The following is a 20,937-nucleotide window of genomic DNA, read 5'->3' as shown; positions in this document are numbered from 1 at the left end:
TGTGTCAAAAGTCCCAAGAAGTATTTTGCTTCCATAAGTTTTTAATTTTTTTGATTTGCTGTATCAAACTAAGTCCCTCCAACCTCCATATCCAGTTTTATTGGTTGCTTCACAAACCAGTAGGTACAGGAGTAATGGGGGAGTGTGGTAAAAGGTATGAAGGCTAATTGTTCATGTATATTTGAACAAAACAAAGAAAACACTGCATCCATTTAAATGGGCTGCATCATATGCATTATTTGACATTTCTTCGTTATTGTTTTAGTGATTTATAACCCCGCCTGGATACACTGGGGCCTGTCTTTATTTAAAAAGCCCATTTAAAGGAAGACTGAAAAATCCTAATGGGTGCTGACAAAATAATATATTAAGTATAGTAAATACTTACCAGTGCACTCATCTGAAAACGGCTAAATACATTAATTAACAAGGAGAATTGCAGAAACTGGGGTTTGGGCAACCATTAAAGATTGGAGATGGAGTGTTGTTTGTGTTATTCTTTCAGGATTTTTATGCATATTTTTTTAATATATATATTTATATATTTTTTAAATACACATGTTCCCTATGCCCACTGGCATGACTGCATGCATACAATCCAGTTTGTATTGCTGCTTCTTCTTGATTTGAAGGTCTTTACATAACACAGAACGCAGGGCTCTTCTGAGTGAGCCTAAAAATACCTAGGGGCAAGCATCAAAACTAAACAGAGATGTCAAGTGATGCCTCTTTCTTTGATGCTTGTAGCAAATGCAGGTTTAAAGAGACATCGTCCTCATGTACATACATGCCAGCAGCTAATGTACACTTCTTTTTTGGGGGGAAAATAAAATATATGCAGGTCATACACTCAAATATCCAAATAAAATAACATAACATTGTCCAGCTTGTGATTGGCTTTATTTCATTTTCTCTTGGCCAATAGTAGTACATATATACAGTGTGCATATTTGGACAGGTACCCATTCAGAATAAATGATGCAAAATGCATGCAGATGTCCATATAAACTTTACTGCCATCACACTAAGCAGATGGAAACCACTAATAGCATAATGTGTGTGGTGCTGGAACTGACTAGAATTAAAGCTTCTTACCTCGGGTCACAACCAATGACTAAGGCAGACCAAGGTCCCATGACTCACACTGCCCTGAGCTAGGTTGCTTTCTAACATATACAAAATTCACAAAGCTATGTGACATCTGTACTATATTTTCTTGGCCCACTTATTTACTATTTACTCCGCCACTCTCTGGGTTAATCTTTAAGGCCCCAAACAAGCAAAAATCACACATACCAATAAATAAATGACAATGCAAAAATAAATGTCAGAGACTGCGGTGAATAGCTAACTGCAGGACACTTTCACTGCATACTGCATTTCCCAGTTTAAAAGATAAAACCTGAAGAAGTATACACTTTACACGTAAATTTAAACTCACAGGCTCACAAATAATAACAAAGCAATGTCAGCTAGTAGCACATTTGCAGTACTTCCCACAAAGCTTGTAAGCACGGATAACTACATAGATGTTTTGCTTTCAGTGTTGTACTTTAAAGAAATAGGTGCACAGATTTATATGACTCTCTCTGATTTAGCTAACTTAGCACAAAAATGTAGGATCCTTAAAGTTTGCAGGCAACCTTTAAGAGCTGAAATGTGGGGAAACAGCTAGCTAGACTGATTTTATGAGCGGTGATAGGGTTGCCAACTCCCTGAAAAATAAATAAGGGACACCTCGTGGCCAGGGCCGGGCAACCCAGTTGTCTTCACCCTTCCCAGTGTGGTAGCTCTTTTTTTGTGTGTGAAATTATTTTTTAACCATTTGACTTGAACTTGATTTAAGCAGATGCATATTCTTTGTGATATGAACACATGTGAAACAAATGATCATTTAGCCATTTATTTTTAGCTCAAAATGACAACATTAACACAATAAAACAGGTCTCTTTCTTAAACAGAAGCCTGTCATGCTTAACTTTTGAGAATATAAGTAAATCTTTCTTTAAAAGAACTCTGTCCTACTTAACTTAAAATTATATAAATTAATAGAAAGCAATAGAACGAAAAATATTCTTGTAACAGTGCACATTTAGTGCATTTAGTACAGTTGGCTTCAGTTGAGGTATTATTTCAGCTTTTCTAAAGCTAATCAGCTGCTCCTGTTTGTAAACCCACTTGTTCCCATGATTACGCATCATAACTCATCATCATTATTCATCTATGTATTACTTTTATGTATTAGTCATCTATTTGTTGTAATCATCTATCCTTGCTGTTGTTTATTACACAAAATAAATTATATTATTACACTTCTGGCCACATAGCCCTGATATTCACTGCACATGCCCATATTAACCTTAACCAGAGGGTTTAAAAAAAACAAACCAGTGTTTACATACCATATCTGCTTCTGCCGTGGCCTGGCGGACAAAAAATTGGTAAAGGGTTCCCCGAGCTTTCATGCCCCTCATGTTCTTCATGTGCCCACCAATAGAAGCATGCCTATGGAAAAAGTGCGCCAGCACACAGTGCAGTGCGCTTTATAGTGCACTTTTCCAGCCAGGTGTTTTCCTTTTCCCATTCCTCCCTGTACTTTTGCAGCCTTTTTTTTTCTTTCTCTGAGCGAACAAACATTGCTGCTCTAATGCTGGGCTCACACTGTGCGATTTTTGGCCCATTTTGAGCCGATTTTTGAGTCGTGCGACCGATTTGGTGATCAGCCCGATTTTGGCCTTCATCGTGCGTCGTGTAGTATACGTGGGGTAACGAGAAGCGATTAACACCTCACGACCAGCTCCCGATCATCAATCGCTCGTGAGGGTGTCACCGCAGCTGCTCACGCGCAAACACGTAAACGTCGGTGAAAAAGACGTTGCAGCACAGCTGTGCAGCGTGTGATCTGGACACAAGCGATGGAGGCACAACTTGTAGAACTTTGGAAAGCTCATCCGAGCCTTTTCCATGTGGCATCACAAAATTATCACGACCACAACAACCGTGAAAATAGTTGGATTTACATTGCTGCTCAATCACAGCTGCCTGATCAATGTTTTTCATTAGCAATTTAGCAAAGTTGATGTGGTGGTGTGTCTGTGTGAGTGAAAGACAGAGAGAGCGAGCGACAGATTTTCTGTTATAACCTTCATTTTATGGACGCACAGTGTGCCGTCCGAGACTTGCACCGCAGTGTCGGCGTTTGTTTCCCTGTTGGCCATGCTTGTTGTTGTGGTCATCGGTTGTCTTCCGGTATTTTCTCCGTAAGCGACCTTTCCTCAACCAATGAGATGAGCGGTAATCTGACTTGTCATACTCGAATTGTCATAAGTGTGCTGTCAGCTCATTGGTCACAAAGCAGGAGAGGGGCTGGGAATTATGTTTTCAAACAAAGTGTTAATTCCATTAAAAGTTATAGACTACTTTTGATTCTCACTGTATTACGGGACAAAGTGCGTCCCTTATTAGCTCAATACGGGACGTGTACTTTTGTTTCTAAATACGGGACGATTCCGTTTTTTAAGGGACGGTTGGCAACCCTAAGCGGTGATGTGATGCTCTGTTACTTGGTTGGGGTCAGTGACCTCAAGTGGCAAATGGGATATGTTGTGCTAAGCTAACCTGACACAGATTGAGCAATAAAGAAAATCATTACTGTTTTTTATAGAGAAACTTTTGAGAAACCCATGGCCACCCCTCTGTTTGCAGAAACCAGGAGTATGCTGACAATGAGTCAAAGAGAGTCTAGACTTCAGAGTTGTACCAGGAAGCAAGATTAATAGGTAAGATAAGTAAGCTGAGGCCATGCAACAGGAGTTTTTTGTGTCACAATGGTGACTCTCTTTTAGCTTGGCAACATCACCATGGTCAACTATGCTGAACACATAACCTAGACATGAGAAGGTTATTTCTTTTTAACATGATATGCCCCGTGACTGGTATCAATTCTCAACTTAGAGAAAACCTGTTGAGCCGTCTGCATGGCGGCACAAAATTTCTCATGCCTGGTTTTGAATTTTACATATTCTACATTTAAAATTTGGGATTTGATGATTCATTAAGCAAAGCACTAGCAAAACAACTTTGCGTCATAGTACATCTTGCAGTAAAAGAAAAACTGCAGTCAAACATTAAGGCGAAACACACAAAGTCAAACCCCCTAAACAGAATCAGACTTACAGATAAAAACTATGCATTGTAGCAGGCTAGCAGGAGAGTCTATAATTTACTACAAGGTTGAAAGTAAAGCTTAAGTTTAAAGCTGAATAATTGAGAACTGTCAGAAATGTTAAGAGATGTCGTGATTTTTTAGTTACTGCATTTGGAAAAGGTTAGTTAACTTTCTCTGAGGCATTAGAATTATATTGCAGTTCCAATATGGAAAAAAATACCGGTATGGAGGCTAAAGTCGTCTGTCTCCTAGGCCCAGATTTACTGGAAGCTCCAGGGTTTGGCGAATTTCTGGACCCAGAGTGTTGTGTCTGAGTGAAACAGAATCATTTTACCACCTTGGCGATTGTTTAAAGCTTTACCTCACTTTACAAAAATAATGAAAACAACATTTAATAATGAAAAATATAACTTTTTATAATTCATTACAATAACTTCTTGGGATTAAAAGCTGGTGTGAGGATAAGGCTTATTGCACTGTGCTTCCTCACTAATATAGAACAACAAAACAGAGAATAAGAAATTCCCAAACCCCATTCCCAAAAAGTTGGAACAATAACCCTTTTAAGGTGTTTTATATAAAAAGTAAACACATTTTTTAAAAACAAATCCTGATTTAAACATTGGATATTTCTCTTCGTGTAGGGTTTAATCGATTGGCAAATTATTCAGTTGTGCTTTTATTAACACAAAGTGACTTTCAGTTTTTTTGGAAAGATGGTTGCACTTTCTGAAACTGAGAGTTTTCATCTCTGGGCTACAAAAGCAAGTATGAGAATGAAACATGGAGAAGCACAATATCAAGCACAAATGCTTGTGTACCTACCAGTTCAAGAAACGTATTCTCCAGTGTCTTATACTCAGGAGAGCTCTTGTTGAACAGGTCATCAGAAAACATCATGTTAGTGACCCTCAAGCTAAAGAAAACCACTAACTCTTTGCTCTTATCCACTGCTGTCATCAGAGGTGTGCTGGCTTGTCTAATGATTGGGGCAGCAGTGGACTCATATGGGCGTTCTTCAGACTCTGAGGCGACTCCACTACCACTTTCCACTTCATGGGGCTTGGACACCAACTCTGTACCATTCTGACTCTGTCCTCCTTTCTTTTGACTGTTTGAACTCTCAGCAATAAGGTCCACTGAGACCGGGGCTACTCCACTGTGCCCTCCACTTGACTCATTGGCATCCTCAGGGGATGGCGAAGACTTCACATCTGTTTCTGGTTCAATGCCTTGGACTTTGCCCTCAAGTGGTGATGGTGTGGAAACTGGTGCTGCTGTTTCTGTGATAGACATCTCCAAAATTGGGATAGGGTAAGTAGGCAGTGATAGGTCAGTCAAAACCTCAGCATCAGTCATAACTTCCTTAGGCTGGAGATTTGGAGTTGTTACAGAAAGGTCCTCATCCTTTTGATCTGGATGCTCATTCCCCCCATCAGCTTGTCTGGGTTCTTGAACGTAAAATACAGCAGGAAAAGGAAGAAGATATTTTGCATTTAAATGTACTTGTACACTTATTGTTATGTATGACCATAACTGCAATACAGGCAGAGCCAGGATGATACAAGGAGTGATCAGCATGAGCAATCATAGAATTTGAGTTACATTAGTAACTATAATTTTCTAGGAGAGCTTTTATGTGGAACCATTCATCTACAGCAGTTATTCCCATGTGGATATCTTATCATCTTAAATATCTTATGCAAAAAACACTTTAGCAACAGTGCTTATATTTTTATTTTTATTTTGAGTATCTGAAGTTTACCCCAAAAAGCATATTATGTATAATTTTTTGTGGTGTACTTCCACATAAATTTGTTGCACAGAAGACAAAAATAACTAGCTGTCTAGCTGCACCACTTGCAGGCGACTTATGAATCATAGGATGCTGTTTGAGCCAGATCTTGTTATCTCCCTGCTTTGATCATTTGACTGTATGTCTGAGGCCATGCCAGTCACATTTATTTAATACCCTGATCTGCTGCTGTTGCTGTTAGCCAAGTCACTTCAGTCATTTTAATATTCACTCCATGTTCCATTTCATTAAACCATAGTTACTTACAGCTCTCTCTTTTCTTTTATTGTTGTTTCTTCGTATAATTATTATATTTATTTCATCTTTTAGAACAAGAGTAAAGAAACTGTTATCCTTGCTTAGCCTAACTGTAAGTAGAGAGACTAAAAAGACAAACTATAATGCCAAAATCTCACCAAATTTCTCCACTCATGTGAAAAAGAAAGTTTGCACATCACTCTTACACTCTTACATCTTCCATAGGAATTAGGCTGTAAGTAGCAGCCAGGTGCTGATAATCAAATGCACTTTGTTAGTTGTTCATCAGCAACTTTCACAACCTCTGTAGACCAGATGTTTGCTGGTCTGGTGCATTCAGGTGTGTTTTCAGATAATGCCAAGGAGGAAAGACATTAACAATGATCTTAGAGAAGCAAAAGTTGCTGCCCATTAATAAGGGAAGTGTCGTAAGGTAATCTTCAAACAATTTGAAATTCACTATTCTAAAGCGAAAAAGATTATTCCCGAGTAGAAAATATTCAAAAGAGCTGCTGGCAAATTAATCCCAAAGTCAGAGCATGCAATGCTCAGTGAAATTAAAAACAACCCCTAAAAACTGTCTTTCAGACTCCACAGCCCTCAATTAGCATGTTAAATGTTAAAATACATGAAAGCGCAATTAGAAAAAGACTGAACAGATACGGATCCTTAGGAAGGGTTATGAAGAGCTTTGGAAAGATGCATGTGAACAAATCACATTATTGTGAAATAATATCAACTAGGATTTTATTTACCAAAATAATCTGGAATCAAATCTGAGGCCATCTGTCTGACATCCAAAGTTTGGCTGAAACTGTGTCATGCAACAGGAAAATGTTCTGAAGCACTGCAGCAAATCTACAACACAATGTCTTCAATGAAAAGAATACAAATTTTACAGTGGCTCAAGGTCCACAACTTAACCTGACTGTATTGCTGTGGCAGGGTTTTAAACATCAGTGAACTTAAGTGGCATTGTAAGTTTTCCTACTCATTCCTCTAAATAATAATACAGCACATGTGTCGTGCATCATTTTATATACACATTTCTCTCAATGCCCGAGGACATGATATATTGAGTCTCTTTGGAAACTCGTCTGGAATTCAAAAATCAAGTTGTTGCTGGTTTAAGTTGGCCTGCACAGCATGAGAATGTAATGACTTGACCACCGGCAAGTTGTTACTTAGTAATGGGTTCTAATATAATGTATCCTCTCAGCATGAAAAATCTCCATCTGCACAACTGAACCACCACATCTAATTGTACTGACATTCCTATTTCCTCTGAAGTATGAATGTTCTGTACAAACAACCGGGAACAACTTTGTCATATATTACTATCTGTATTCTTGTTTCCCTGCCTTTTTCTGTTAATTTTGAAAATTTACTGTAAGCTCCTTTTCCCTACTTTTCTTGCCTGGGTGTCTTTTGTTTTTCGATCCTCACTAATGTTGTTTATGTATCTGAGCTGCCCAGCCCTTAACAGCAGGTCATCCTTCAACAGCTTTACCACCATTAAGAGAAACAAGATATAGAAAACCAATAATGATGGCCACGTTGTTGAGTTCTTCCTGTTATCTGTCAATACCTCTTAATGGAATCCCCACTACGCAGACTGGTGGGTTAATCAATAGAGCTTTCACTTCTTGAAACATCCCGCTTTATAAACATTTAACCTGAGGAAGCCTTACCTTTTGTTACCTCCTCCTCTGATTCACCCTCACCTCCTTCTTCATGTTCAGCTGATGGTATTTCCTCCACCTCTGTCTCCGCTTCCTCCACCTGCTCTGTGAGAGTCTCCACTTTTGCTCCTTGTGTAACGGCCTCCTCTGCAGCATCGTTTGTGGACTCCTCTTCTACAGCTGCCGATAAAGGATTCTCCACTGTGAAGGCAGAAGTGACTTCTGGGAGGATGTTGGGGATGAAAGGCACAAACGTGTGTGTTTCTGGTTTGACAGTAGAAGCTTCGAATGCGGTTTCAATCACTCCCAAGGTGGGGAAGAAACTTTGGGTGAGAGCGTTGTCCTCTGTTGGTGCCTCTGTGGTGTCGTCCTCGGTTATTACAGTCTCAACAGGATTCAAGTTGAGCTCAGCAACTGGATAAACTGTGGTTACTGAGAAGGAAGTGTTAAAATACTTCAATGTTGAACACAAACTTAATATCTAATTCAGGTAAATGTGTGATATTTTGCTTACCAGCCTCAAAGCTTAGTGTCTGTATGTCCAGTGGTAGTGATGTCTCCTGCTTTAACGCTTTTACAATGATGTGCTTTAGTTTAGGAGCATTTACGTCTTCCCCTGTGTTTGTGACATAACCCTCAGGTTCCTCATTCAGCTCTGTTTCTCCATTAAAGACCACAGCATACCGTACAGACACATCCTCCAGTCTGGGCAACAAGATAAATCATGTCAGAAAGCCTCACAACACACAGACTCCAGTGGTAATAGTGGTAATCCGAGAAGCTTCTTCAGTTCTGAAACTGAACTGAAGAAGCTTCTCGGATGAGAGGTGAAACGTCTTCAAGCAACTTAAAGAAGTCCAGACGCTTTTCTTTGCAAGCTCCTTTGACAGTGGTAATAGTTGTTCACTCAGGCATAAGCCAAAAGATAAGATGAAACAGAGAAGGGATAGCTTCTCTCGAGACATAAGCAATGAAATGTTTCAATAAAATCTATTTTAAGGGAAAACTAAAGAAGGATGTGTTTTTACCGTAATCAATGTTTCCATTTCTATGTTCTTTTTTTTTCTTTTCTTTTTTTACGATAAACCTAATTGTAGTGGCAATTCCTTTACTTTTGAAAGATCAAACGTCCCACAACTTAAAGTCCACAAGTTGAGGTAATATTTCGTACGCAGGCAAAAGAAGTCCATTGTCCAAACATTTTTGTTGAGAGTTTTGGTTTATTTATCCATCTTGGCAAGCAATAACAAGATCCTTCCTGCTGCTTCTCCTGCTCTGGTAAAAAACCATAGGCCCACCCCAATGCATGCTGGTCCTAAACCAGTCTCTTTATTTATAGAAAAAATGGCCCTACAGCTCTTACTAACTAATTTAACAAAATAACAACAAACAAACAAATCATTTAAAACAAAATATTAACCAACAAATAAACCCCAAAATATAAGTAAACGAACAAACTTTAACTAATTTCAAAAATAAGAACAAAAATAAAAAATAAAGAACAAATAGCTCCAACACTAATTAATCCTCTTTTAACTCACCGAAATCCCAGAACACGTATCTCTTTGAATCCTGGAACTTTTTCAAACACATGAAGCATCTGCAGAAAAAATGAAAAGAGCATTAAAATAATTAAAACAAATGTGAAAGAAATCCTAGAATTTTCTGTTGTTACTGTTAAAAAAAAATTAGAGCAATTTTTAACTTGGAGTTTTTGAATCCAGCTTGGACATTATGGAGTGCATAACTATTGCAATCATGAGGCATATATGGAAGTTTTGTAATGCCCACAGTGAACTAAAGTCAGCATTAATGCAATTTTCTCAATTCACCAGATTTAACATTATTCCAAGATCTTAGGCCCTGAAAGCTACATGAACTAGGTAAACAGCTCCCTGACACTACACTTACTCGAAAATCTGTCCACACTCTTTGCAGCCCCATGCAGAAAAATGCATATTTAGAATGATGCAAAACACATCTGCAGCATTTTTATTTAATGGAATGGGACTTTCATACACTCATACAGCTTCAACCTGTTGGAAAAAGCTGATAAAGAGCATGTATGGTACTGACAGGATAGCTTAGGACTCTGTGGAGTCCTGTAAAAAACTAAGTACCTCATGCAAGCTACTGAATTACCTCATGACTCAATAGCTGCAATAACCACCTTTAGCAGTAATGACTTTAAGTAAGTTTGTGGGCATTCGTAGATCCTCAGCTCTCTTAAATTGTATTGAGATCTGAACTTCGATGAGGCCATTACAACACCTTGATTCTTTTCTTTTTCAGTCATTCTGTTGATGTTTTACTGCTGTGCTTAGAATCACTCTCCTGTTGCATGACCCAGTTTTAGCCTAGCTTTAGCTTTTGGAGAGATAAGCTCACATTTAACATTAGAATATGCTGTGTTTGTTTCTCATCGAACGTGATGCTGCAGATTGCGATAAATATATCTCCACATATCTCATGGAGATGAAGCTTTTGGTGTTTTTTTGCTTTGTTTTTTGCAATTTCCACGAGCAAAAAAATATTGTACAGTGCTAACACACACCTGAATGTTTCAGATGTGCAATCTGTTAGCTTCTACTTGCACTCGTAATTCCTGTAGAAGCCGTAAGAGTGTCTTTAGTTTTTCACAGACCTGCCCAAATAAAACGTTATTTTTTCGCTGACTGTTACACCTATTTCTTTAACGAAATTCTGCATTAGTGGCTGTTTGAACTGTGGTGAGAATCTATCCCGGCCTTCTTAGTCAGAGATAATTAGAACTTACTATTCCAGGCTCACGCTCATTTAGAAGTCTTAAGTCCTGCAGTTACCCTTAAAGCTGTTAAATCAATCAGGGTGTGTGTTAGACCTAACGCTGCAATGTAATACAAGCTGGCAATCACGAATACCTTGTTACATAACACCGCCATTAAGAAGGGCTTTTGTTTTTAATGACAGAATAAGACGATCACAGGAGTAAGATACAGAGGGGGACTTGATGCTTAAACTCACCCTTTGTTTGAGGTCTCGGGCGATGTCATTGTACTGTGCAGTCTCGGGGTTACTGAGCAGTTCGCTGTATGTCGGATCCACGATGGTGATCCTGAACTCAACAATATACTCTTCATAGTTTTCTTTCATCATGCTGGGGTTTATCTCTTTTACCTAGCAAACCAAAATCCACATGGCATTTTTTTACTACTAATTAAAAATCTGAAACTTGACAATGAGTTAATGTTCTAACTGTTATAGTTGACCTACCACATCAGCCTCAGTTGGAAGGAGAATCACAGGTGGAGTCCAGGTGCCTGACACAATAAAGCAACATATAAGTTAAATCATGATATCTTTATGAATGTTTTATGACGCCCAAAATGACACAACTACTCGCCAACCAGTCGGGAAATGCATATTTTCCCTAGCGACTGTTGGTTGCCAATGGATTGCCAACCAATCTCTCGGCGTGTGGTTGTGGCTTAAGTCAAGTCTGTTTTGGTTCAACCTTAATGGTGTTTATCTGTCAAACTCACATTCACTTCCTGGCTCTGCAGTCCCAGATTCAATTCTGAAAATGGAAGAAAAATACTATTTAAAAAACTTCAGGGATCTTCACCTTCACCATTTTTAAAAAAAAATCTGCAACATTCTTCTGTTTGTAATTGAGTGTAAAAATATTTGCTGTTGCAAAAACAACATATATTAAAAAACTGTCAGTCTTTTGGCAATTACTAGGCACTTTACACAGTTACAGAAAAGTAAAGAAAAGAAAAGAAAAGAAAAGAAAAGCCTCTCCTTTCTGGAGTGTAGCTGATTCTTAAAAAAATGACTCCACGCACAGAAAACACTTTCACATTTCAGAGGGAAGTTTACCTACCCTTCATTTTCCTCAGCTACTCTCTGGAAATTAAAAACAAACACACACACGAAATGATATCAGCTATTACATTACTATTACACCAAGCAAGCACAGAGTACAAATGTACTGTTATGGAAAGTGGACTTCCACACTCACTCTGGCGACCATGTCCAGGTGCTCCTGAGAGCTGCTGAAATTGTGAGCCAAGTCGTCCATGCAGAGGTTTTCATGCTGGCAGGTGTAAACCCAGGCCCTGTACTCTTCTGAGTTTGGCACTCTGTCCAAGAAGATCCGAAAAGCTTCCCAAATTGCTTCCTGACAAACTGAAGATAAATCACAATTTTTTAAAGTACTACCAAAAAAGACACCGTCTGATCTGATTGAAATCAAAAGGACAGAAAAAATAAATAGACAGGAGGTGAATTCCTGCTAGAAAACAATTACATAACTCAGGCTAAAGAGGGTTGTTGATATTAATCCTGCCATCGGTTAGTATACAGAGCTAGTCATGATTTACAGGTTACAGTTGGCTTATTATGACCTTTGGGGAGGAATTTCAATGGAGCTTTACATATGAGCACACATACAACAGTACCTTATAGATGTATTCAATCACAAAACAGATTTAATGTGAAATAACAGAGACCGCAACAAACAGTATTATAGCTGTTGTTTCATAAATGTCAAAGTGTATATTCAAAAGTCATTCTGTGCCTGTGACATTTCTGCGAAAATTAAAATTATAAACAGAAAGCTGTCCCGAAGCGACATTATTTTTTATCCGCATCTGCGGCTGAAACAAGCACCATATTGTTCAATAACTTGATGCCCATGGGAAATTTGTTCTCTTATAAAATCATTTCTGTAATGATTTGAGCATCTCCCATACAACAAATTAATCTGCCTCATTTTAAAATCATACGCCACTGCAGCTGTTTTGGGACACTTAAATAACCGATTGCAATGACAAAGGTGGCAATTTTAGCTTATTAAATCACTGATAACCCATCTTTCTTAGACGAGGGATTTTTGCAGTGTAGCTAGACTCTAAAGATTTTTTTTTAAATATCAAAATCATACCATGGATGAGGGAGTATTCAGTGAGATTCATTAAGATTTAGAGACATAGCACCATTAAATCTATTGTGGCAATGTGGTCTGCGACCAAAGCAATGACGGAACTTAGAACAAACTCTTTTGCAAATAAAAAAAACAATTTGATGTGATTGAAGTGCAGACTTTCAGCTTTAAAATAAGGGGAGAGGCTCCAAGGTAAATTGGCCTGATACGGCCTGTCTTCTTGTTGTTCTATAACAAATAGACACTGAAAAATCATTAGTTTATTTCAAGTATTGAACTTGTATTTGTTAAATGTTCACTGGAACTCTAAATATGAGGTCCAAAGAGTGTTGATGCAAGTGAAGGGGCCCTCATTACAACGAGAAAACAAAATAAACTCTTCAGAGAGATTGCAAAAACTTTACCAGTGGTTCAATCAACAATCTGTTACATTGTTGTTTTTCTTTTTTTGTCTTCCCCCTGTCTCACCATCTCTTCTCCCATCTATTTTTCTTTCTCTTCCTCTCTTTCTTTCATTCTTTCTCCCTGTCCTATCCCCCAGTCATGTCTGTCCCGTCTGTAACAACCGAAAATCAAATCAAATAAATACATAATTATAATAAAGGTCAATCAAATGGACCAATATGGCAAGGCCATGATGATCCACTTGGTAAAGTCAATCTGCTTGGCATCTTTCTTGGCCTTCAGACAACAATTCTGATGGCTAAAAAAATCTGCTATATTCTTAAAAAGACTGAATTCGCTGGCCTGCTCTGGACACAGAAGATAGCTAAAGTAGATGATCCCCAAAGTCTTCTCTTGGTTAAGAAAAACTATTTCACAACATCTAACTAAGTCAAGAAACTCTCAACAAGACTGTCAAAATCAACAGTCAAGAGACTCCTTCATGAATACAGAGGATTTATAACAACATACAAACCACTGGTTACACTTAAGAACAGGAAAGCCAGATTAGCCTTTCATAGTCCTGGAAAAAAAACTCTTTAGACAGACTAAATATAAATATACTTCATCGACTATCCATCAGAGATGGTGGCACAGGCATCTACAGCTTCCAGTGGAACCAGGTCACTAACATTTATTGATGATGTGAATCCTTGTAGAAGTATCAGGTGAATGTGTGGGACTATGTTTAAAAATTGAGGTAATTTGCTTTTGTTAAAACTCCTGAATTACATGTCAGTCACATATCGATTGCTCTAAAATCCACTGGTTTAAAATCCTATGGACCTAGCTGACTAAACCTTGTCTTTACAAAATGTTTTGATTGGATAAAACATCCAATTTGGTAGCTGTTCATTCAACTGCTAGGACATCTCTGTTTGCCCCTTATTCTAATAGACTAAATATTTCAGGACAGGCTTCTTATACTAATACACTCTGCTGTGATTAGGCACAAAGTAAATGTTTAAAGACTCCATGTACAGTATAAGCTTACACTAAAGTCTAACACTGCTCATTTCATCTCACCTCTGAGTTTGTAATAGGCCCGGTGGCTGCCGATGACTGCTTTCACACTCTCCTGGGGACACACTTTGACACCCGTAGTGAAGATCGTTGACCTCTTTCCCCGATGTCCACCCTGCTCTGCTCTGACATTGGTTGCATGTGGGATTGGCCTGGAAGCTTCCAGAAAGTGTCGGTACTTTACATCCCTGAGTCCAGAAAAACTGTGGTTGTGAAGGTCTGCAAGAGTCACAAAGAAGAAGTTATTAAGTCAGGCAGAATGTTTTTACTCGCAACATGAATAATCAAACACTTCATGATAAGTGGATGTAATTCTGTTGACTGTCAGGTTGGTGTGAGATTTCTCCCGCAGCAGTACAAGTGTTTGTGTGGATGGCTGGGATAATTAACAACTGATGGGTGACAAAACAAAGGTAAAATTGCACTCCATGTACTAAATGCTCCAAAGTGAGTCACATATTGTGCATAAATTGGGCTGAATGGTTTGCATTAAACAGCAACGTGTTTCTTTGTTATTTGCATTTTTAACAGGTTCATTATTTCTTGCTGATGGGAATCCAACTAATCTGGCATAAGCGTATTATTGTTTTTTGAATTAGCCATCAATTTCCTGTTTAATATCACAATGAATTACAGACCTTGCTAAACAGGTTTGTCAGTCTTCACTAGTGTTACAGGATAAAATTTAAATATTTTCTGCTTCTAAAAAGTGAAGTCAAAGCACAAATGCCTTCAAAAGACTTCTGGTTCCATAGAAGTCATGACCTCAGTGCTCAGGTCATATTGAATTGAACATTAGGCTCATCTTGTAAATTATGATCATTTATCAATTATCAGTTTTATTCAATTATCATCATCATGTGATCAAGAGTCAGATAAGTGGATTATTCAGGATATGTTTAGTGACTAACAGCTTGTCCATCACATGTCAGTAGCCAATGAGTATGCAGCTTCACAGTCGCAGCAGCAATGGCAAAAATGCTGAGGCTTCATGATGTGACTTCATGGGATTTTTTTATACCGTCTATGTTGATAATGCTCCAGCTTTATATCATCTCACCCAAATATCGCCTCATCCGGGTTTAAAAAAATTAAAAATAAGACCGAGACAGCCAAAATATATTTCACATGAAGAATTCCACATTTTAAAAGGTGGCTCACAAAAAAATCCATCCAGATTTAAGGAAACGCAATCCTAAAATGCTGTCATGCCCTTTCAAATAACCCTTATTAATCTCAAATAACCCTTATTAATCTTGTCATATCAGAAAATGGGCAGCCAGCACTTACTATCACCAGAGAGAATTTAATTTGACAGGTATTTTATCCAGCAAGGTGCCATCTGTTTAGTTGTGCTACGGTATGTTAACTGCTGCTTGCTTTACCGCTGCTTTTAAAGAGCATTTGTAGTGAAAAGGAAATCACACATAGAGTACATGTATTTTAGGACTGTCTAATCCAAAGACAGCCTCTGTGTGTGATTTAATTATTTTTTAAAGGCGCAGACACTGATTCAAGCTTGTAAGTTTACTTCAATATGAAGACATCCAGAGACTAAATCTTAGAGGTGCTTGTTTGTGACTGGAAAAATGTAGAGACATATGGAGAAAGACTTTCTAAGTTGAAGTGACCTTGTGCAGCTTAACCCACGTTACGTCACTGAGACTGGTGAGTGGCTAAAAGAGTAAGCGATGAGATCGTGCTGGGCCACGTCCAAGTATGAATGAGCAGAAATGCGTGCGTGTGGATTACTGTCGAATAAGGGTGTGCATCTATAGCAAACCTTAAAGAGATTGAATTTAGCTACAGTGGTTAGAAAAGAACAATTCTGCAAATGAAGGCATTGAAGAAATGACACAGATTCCCCTGTTTCCATGAATTATACCGCTGAGATGCTGCACAGAGGATGAGAGCTGCTCTAATTTTCTGATCAGTTTAATTAAATAATCTTTACGAGCTTCAGTGACACTGGTGAATTACAGGAAGGTAATTGTGCGCCATTACAAAAGCTAGTGTGCCAGTCAGTCTCTCCAACACAGTTACCCCATTGAATAAAGCTATTTTAGAAGAAAGCAATCATTGTCGTGCCAGGTGGCAAACCTTTGAGGACTTCTTAAGAGAATAAGCTGGGATTTATGAGCCCCAAAACAGAGTCTGGAGGTCATTGAGCCCAAACAGAAAACTGTGCCTTTTCAGGATTAGGATAGAGAATGAAGAATACGGACAAATAGAAATAGGGAGTGTGTAATTACTGTTGCAATTGTATTCGACTCAGAGCTTTTAGCTGAAGCTGGTATATTTCTGGGGAGATACAGAGAGTGGGCTATCTCAGTACTTAAATTTTGCATATCTATAAAAGCACACGGAGCTGTTTTGCATGTTGCACCAGTGCATTGTGAATCACAAACATTGTCATACGTGACAGTTTCAAGAAGTGAGTTTAAACATTTGCAGTGAGTGGACAGTGTACTTGAATTACTGTTATTGTGCAATATTATAAATGATTTTTATTGCAAAGCTGTTACATTGATAGAATATGTGTTGCAATCAAGCAGCTGGCAATGCTTGTGTACACTCTATCTTTGTCCACCGTGTTAATTTATGTTAACTTCATTTAATTAATACCTTAGACTGTACATAAAAGATGGATGCAGTGTCACTATCTGCATCTTAGTTCTGCCACCTTATAAAAATACGTTTCTACTGTCTCATCAATTCCTCACTTATCATGTCTTCTTTGAAATAACTCAGACAGTGACAGGCCAATGCTTCAGTTGAAGGTGGAAATCCAGGTGACATCACTGTGGCTGTGTCCATCTTTTATAACATAGTCCCAGACTGAGTCCTAGTTTCAGTCTCATAATCTTTTTGGAAGTCATACAGTATGTTGGTGGCGATTGTTTCCATAGGGTCTCCTATTTAGGTTTTGCACACATGTGACCGCTAATCAGGTGGCATTAACTTGACCGCCGTTTGGGACACGTGACAATCACTGTAGGATCGAGTGACCTAGGGACCAGTCCACAACCATCAGTCATGAGGGGAAAATGATTAATCACCGACTGGTTGCTGGACGGTCACTGTTCCAGTCACACAGATGTAGAGACCAATCGGTGACTGCCTGGCAACAATCTGTCACTAGGGAAAAATTCCCCAAACCAGCTGATATAAACCTCCTTGTGACTGGTTACTAGCTTATTGCTGCGGTCGCAGTTTGAGTGTAAGCGACAGACATTGCAAACACTGTCTGGGTGGTCTTTGGGCTGCAGTGAGAAGTGCAACACAAACCAGAAAAGGTGATGCTTTGGTTTCTTGTATATTGCCACAAATGACTGTATCTTCGTCTGCAAATTCTTGCTAACAACTAGCCTTCAAAGTAAAAGTTGTGGCTTAGTGCTATAGCCCATCGGTCCCCAACCTTTTTTGCGCCACAGACCGGTTTATGCCCGACAATATTTTCACTTTAGGTGTCGCGGATAAATACAACAAAATAAAACTAGTACCGGTACCGAAAAAAAGAAGATTTATTCATAACACACATGAAAAGACCCAGGAAAACCGAGTTAATGATAAAAATGATAACAAACTAATGCTGAAAACCGACCACATGACATCACATGAGAAACCTCATTATGCTTGATGTTATTTCTATGTAAAAACTTGGAAGTTATAAAGAAGCCTTATTTAGACAGATGTTCATTACTTTGCATTTGTCAATATGTTGCATGTGTAACTCCACTACATAAATAAAACCCTTTGAAATAAGCAGTACTCTTTAATCCAAATGTAGCATAAGACCAAGAAAATGCAATGAATGCTTAGCATTGTAACCTGTAGCTTTATGAGGAACGTAGCCTCCAGTTTAGAGACTGTCAGGCAGACTGATTGAACAAAATAGTTTCCAAACATTTCAGCAAGTTAAGCTGCCAAATCATTTTTTTCCTAAGATTCATAGCATAACATTTGAATTGGTTTTGCTTGAAGCCTCATTTGCACATGCACAGACACGAGGGCCTAGGCAAAAGGAGGGAGTGTTGGCACGGGCCTTAATGCCCAGTGCATCCGCAAAAAGGCCCCACAGCAGAATTACAAGCCAGAAAAGATTAGTGTCCTGCGACACTGGGAACAGAATGGCTTTTGTTTCCTTCAGGATAATGAGCTCACCCGGGCACATCACACTGAACAAGACAACCAGTGCCGATGAAAATGTTATCCCTGTTGAAATTTCGCTATCTTTCTCAGTGAACACCTATTAGATGTCACGACCAGTTTAATTCACACTGAATATTCATGACCTTAAGAGTGGTTCGCTATCTGCTTGACATTTGCTTGACATCTAAAAATCAAAGATCTTTCCGAGGGTGAACTGGCATTTTGTAGCCTGCCGGGAGAGTAATTTAGGTAACAGAGTCTCATGCACATAAAACAGAAATACCCTGTTGTTCCTCTAAATTTCACCACTAAATTTGCTAAAAAAAAACAAACAAACTTGCAGGTAGATCTTTGCATTAAAGGATAATTTGTCACTGGCCAAACTTAAAGGAATGCGAACAGTCACTTTTATTTTCTAAATTTTAGTAAGCTATCAATCAGATGCATCTTAAAGAAAGTTTCTTCATTCTACAAGATGATTCTTACCTTTGATTTGACTTGCTTGGAGGGTAAACAGACACAAAGTTAAGCATAGTCCCGACTTCAAAAGCATGATGGGCTAAAGTGTAAAGTTATCATTTGTAAAGTGACTGTGGCAAAAAGCAATAAAATCCAGAATCTCCTTATCTCGAGTCCTTTAGCAGAATGTATAAAAGTCTCCTCATCGGTGCATAGGAGTTCTTGGCAGGCACCAAAACTCAGCTTCTGCAATCGTTAGTTTCTGGATGCTGTGGGATCCCAGTACACTGCAGAGGTGATTGCATGAATGGACGAGCAGTGGGAGCAAGGGAGGAAGGAGAGGCAAAGGAAGAGAATCTGGGAATAGATGATATTTTGGCTCAGGAGTTTCCTTCCATGCTGTCAGTGTAACAACAGTTACAAGGTTAAAAAAGCAGGCTCTGCTTTGAGCGTAATCTCTTTACCTTCTTCTTGCTGCTTGTAATCCTCGAGGGGGCCACGTGGCTCCCTGGCCTCATCCTGTTAGTCACCTTCTGGACCCTCGTCTGTCAGCTGAACAAAAGTGGGGATCTGCCAACCAGCTGAGACCAGATAACTACTGCCCGCAATTGCTAGGGCTTGATCACTCACGACCAGCCTCTTTGTGTTTTTGTCTGCCTCTATGTGCAACTGTAAAGCTGCCCAACTCTTCTTCGTCCTATAGATGTCAAGAGAGGTCAGCAGTTTGTTTCTGTCCTACACACCAAGCTACCAGACAAACAATGTGCTTTGTTGTTGTTCTCGCTGCACAGGCATGTTGAGCCTCTAAGACTCTTTCCTCTAGGTCCTGAAGAAGAACATTACTGACCTTCCTTCCCATTACCAGTTCGGTAATTTACTTGAGAGCACTTTCCTATGGTGTGCTTTTGTTCTTTGGTTGCTATCTGTGACTAGTTCTTCTTGCGTCCAATCCCATGATGCTGCGACACTAACAGCTATGAAATAAGCAGCATCCTTGACATGTGATGACTGCACTGAAGTGAGTAGGCTTTCCTGGTTTGGTGTGCCAGGGTGGAAAGGCTCTGTGTTGTTAGTCTCCACCCCCACCCACATATTTTAGTGAATAGGATTAACTGCTGTTGTTGGCTGTTAGAATTTTTTTTCTTTCCTTCTTTCTTTTGCAATAAATAAGCCTGTTCATTATATTCATAATCCATCCAGGCACTTTTTTATACATACTAATCTGAACAATGACTTTTTCTGAACCTTTCAAAACAAAAGTAATCATTTATTTTTGCTTGTTCTATGCAAAAATAGAACCTAGACCCTTGTGTCCAAAAACAATTTCACATCCATCAGACGTGATAGAGATGTTTCCAAAAACCTGTCGAACAAGAATCCAGTTTGTAGCCCGACTTCTTCCCCATCATTTTTTCCCAGCTACTGTCACTACACATGGCTATCTGTGAAATGATTGCGGTCCAACCAACCACCAACAACAGCTTGGTGAGAGAGCAGTCACGGGCTTTGCAGAGCTACTAACAGGCAGGGCATCAATGTGCATGCAATAGAAGGTAGAAGATCAAATGTCTTGATCTTCTTTTTCTGTAAGACTATTTCAAAAAGGTAAATAAAAGAGAAATTGTGTTGTTAAATCTGACTGTTCCAGGATGTCTCTCCAGTTTGTGACGCTGACCTGAATCCTTCATGATAACACAAAAGGTAAAGTCAGAGATTCAAGGTTCAAGGTGACGATTAAGAAGAATTGTTTTTAACATCTGAGATGAGATTAGAATAAACTGAAAATAAAGCAAAACACTGTCAAACTGAAGCATTGTTTATGCATAAAAGCAGCTAATCTTGGAGCTGAGACTTGCACATTAATAATGTATTTCAGCTCTGTTTTCATGAGTTACTTTGATATTGTTCCCAAGATAAACAAAGCTTTGTCCATCTCAACTAAGATTTGATTCAGACAGGCTTGACCTTCTCCCACTGGCTGATGACTTGAATCATTGTCCAATTAGAGAGGTCAGTTTAAATTATGCAG

At 38.8% G+C, this 20,937-nt stretch overlaps 1 protein-coding gene across 4 annotated transcripts in view; it reads right to left on the bottom strand.

The window, feature by feature from the left end:
- The window catches only part of impg1b (interphotoreceptor matrix proteoglycan 1b), a 31,353-nt gene extending 11,445 nt beyond the window's left edge, over positions 1 to 19,908 (bottom strand). For 2 of the 4 annotated variants that reach the window (XM_080871242.1, XM_080871244.1), the window contains exons 1-11: positions 18,936 to 19,908; positions 14,301 to 14,516; positions 11,907 to 12,073; positions 11,769 to 11,791; positions 11,425 to 11,459; positions 11,156 to 11,202; positions 10,907 to 11,059; positions 9,445 to 9,503; positions 8,418 to 8,608; positions 7,913 to 8,335; positions 4,994 to 5,619 (exon numbers count right to left, since the gene is read on the bottom strand). In XM_080871242.1, coding sequence (XP_080727368.1) covers positions 4,994 to 5,619; positions 7,913 to 8,335; positions 8,418 to 8,608; positions 9,445 to 9,503; positions 10,907 to 11,059; positions 11,156 to 11,202; positions 11,425 to 11,459; positions 11,769 to 11,791; positions 11,907 to 12,073; positions 14,301 to 14,516; positions 18,936 to 19,002 — 2,007 coding nt within the window. In that variant the 5' untranslated portion in view covers positions 19,003 to 19,908. The remainder of the gene's footprint in view (positions 1 to 4,993; positions 5,620 to 7,912; positions 8,336 to 8,417; positions 8,609 to 9,444; positions 9,504 to 10,906; positions 11,060 to 11,155; positions 11,203 to 11,424; positions 11,460 to 11,768; positions 11,792 to 11,906; positions 12,074 to 14,300; positions 14,517 to 18,935) is intronic. The other 2 variants (XM_080871243.1, XM_080871245.1) reach the window with 2 other exon arrangements.
- Positions 19,909 to 20,937: the final 1,029 nt, after the last annotated feature.

This window comes from Rhamphochromis sp. 'chilingali' (genome assembly GCF_963969265.1).
Source record: "Rhamphochromis sp. 'chilingali' genome assembly, chromosome: 21".
Classification (NCBI taxonomy): Eukaryota; Metazoa; Chordata; class Actinopteri; order Cichliformes; family Cichlidae; genus Rhamphochromis; species Rhamphochromis sp. 'chilingali'.
The sequence above is the reverse complement of the archived record's forward strand: the minus strand, read 5'-3'. Positions and strand labels throughout refer to the sequence as shown.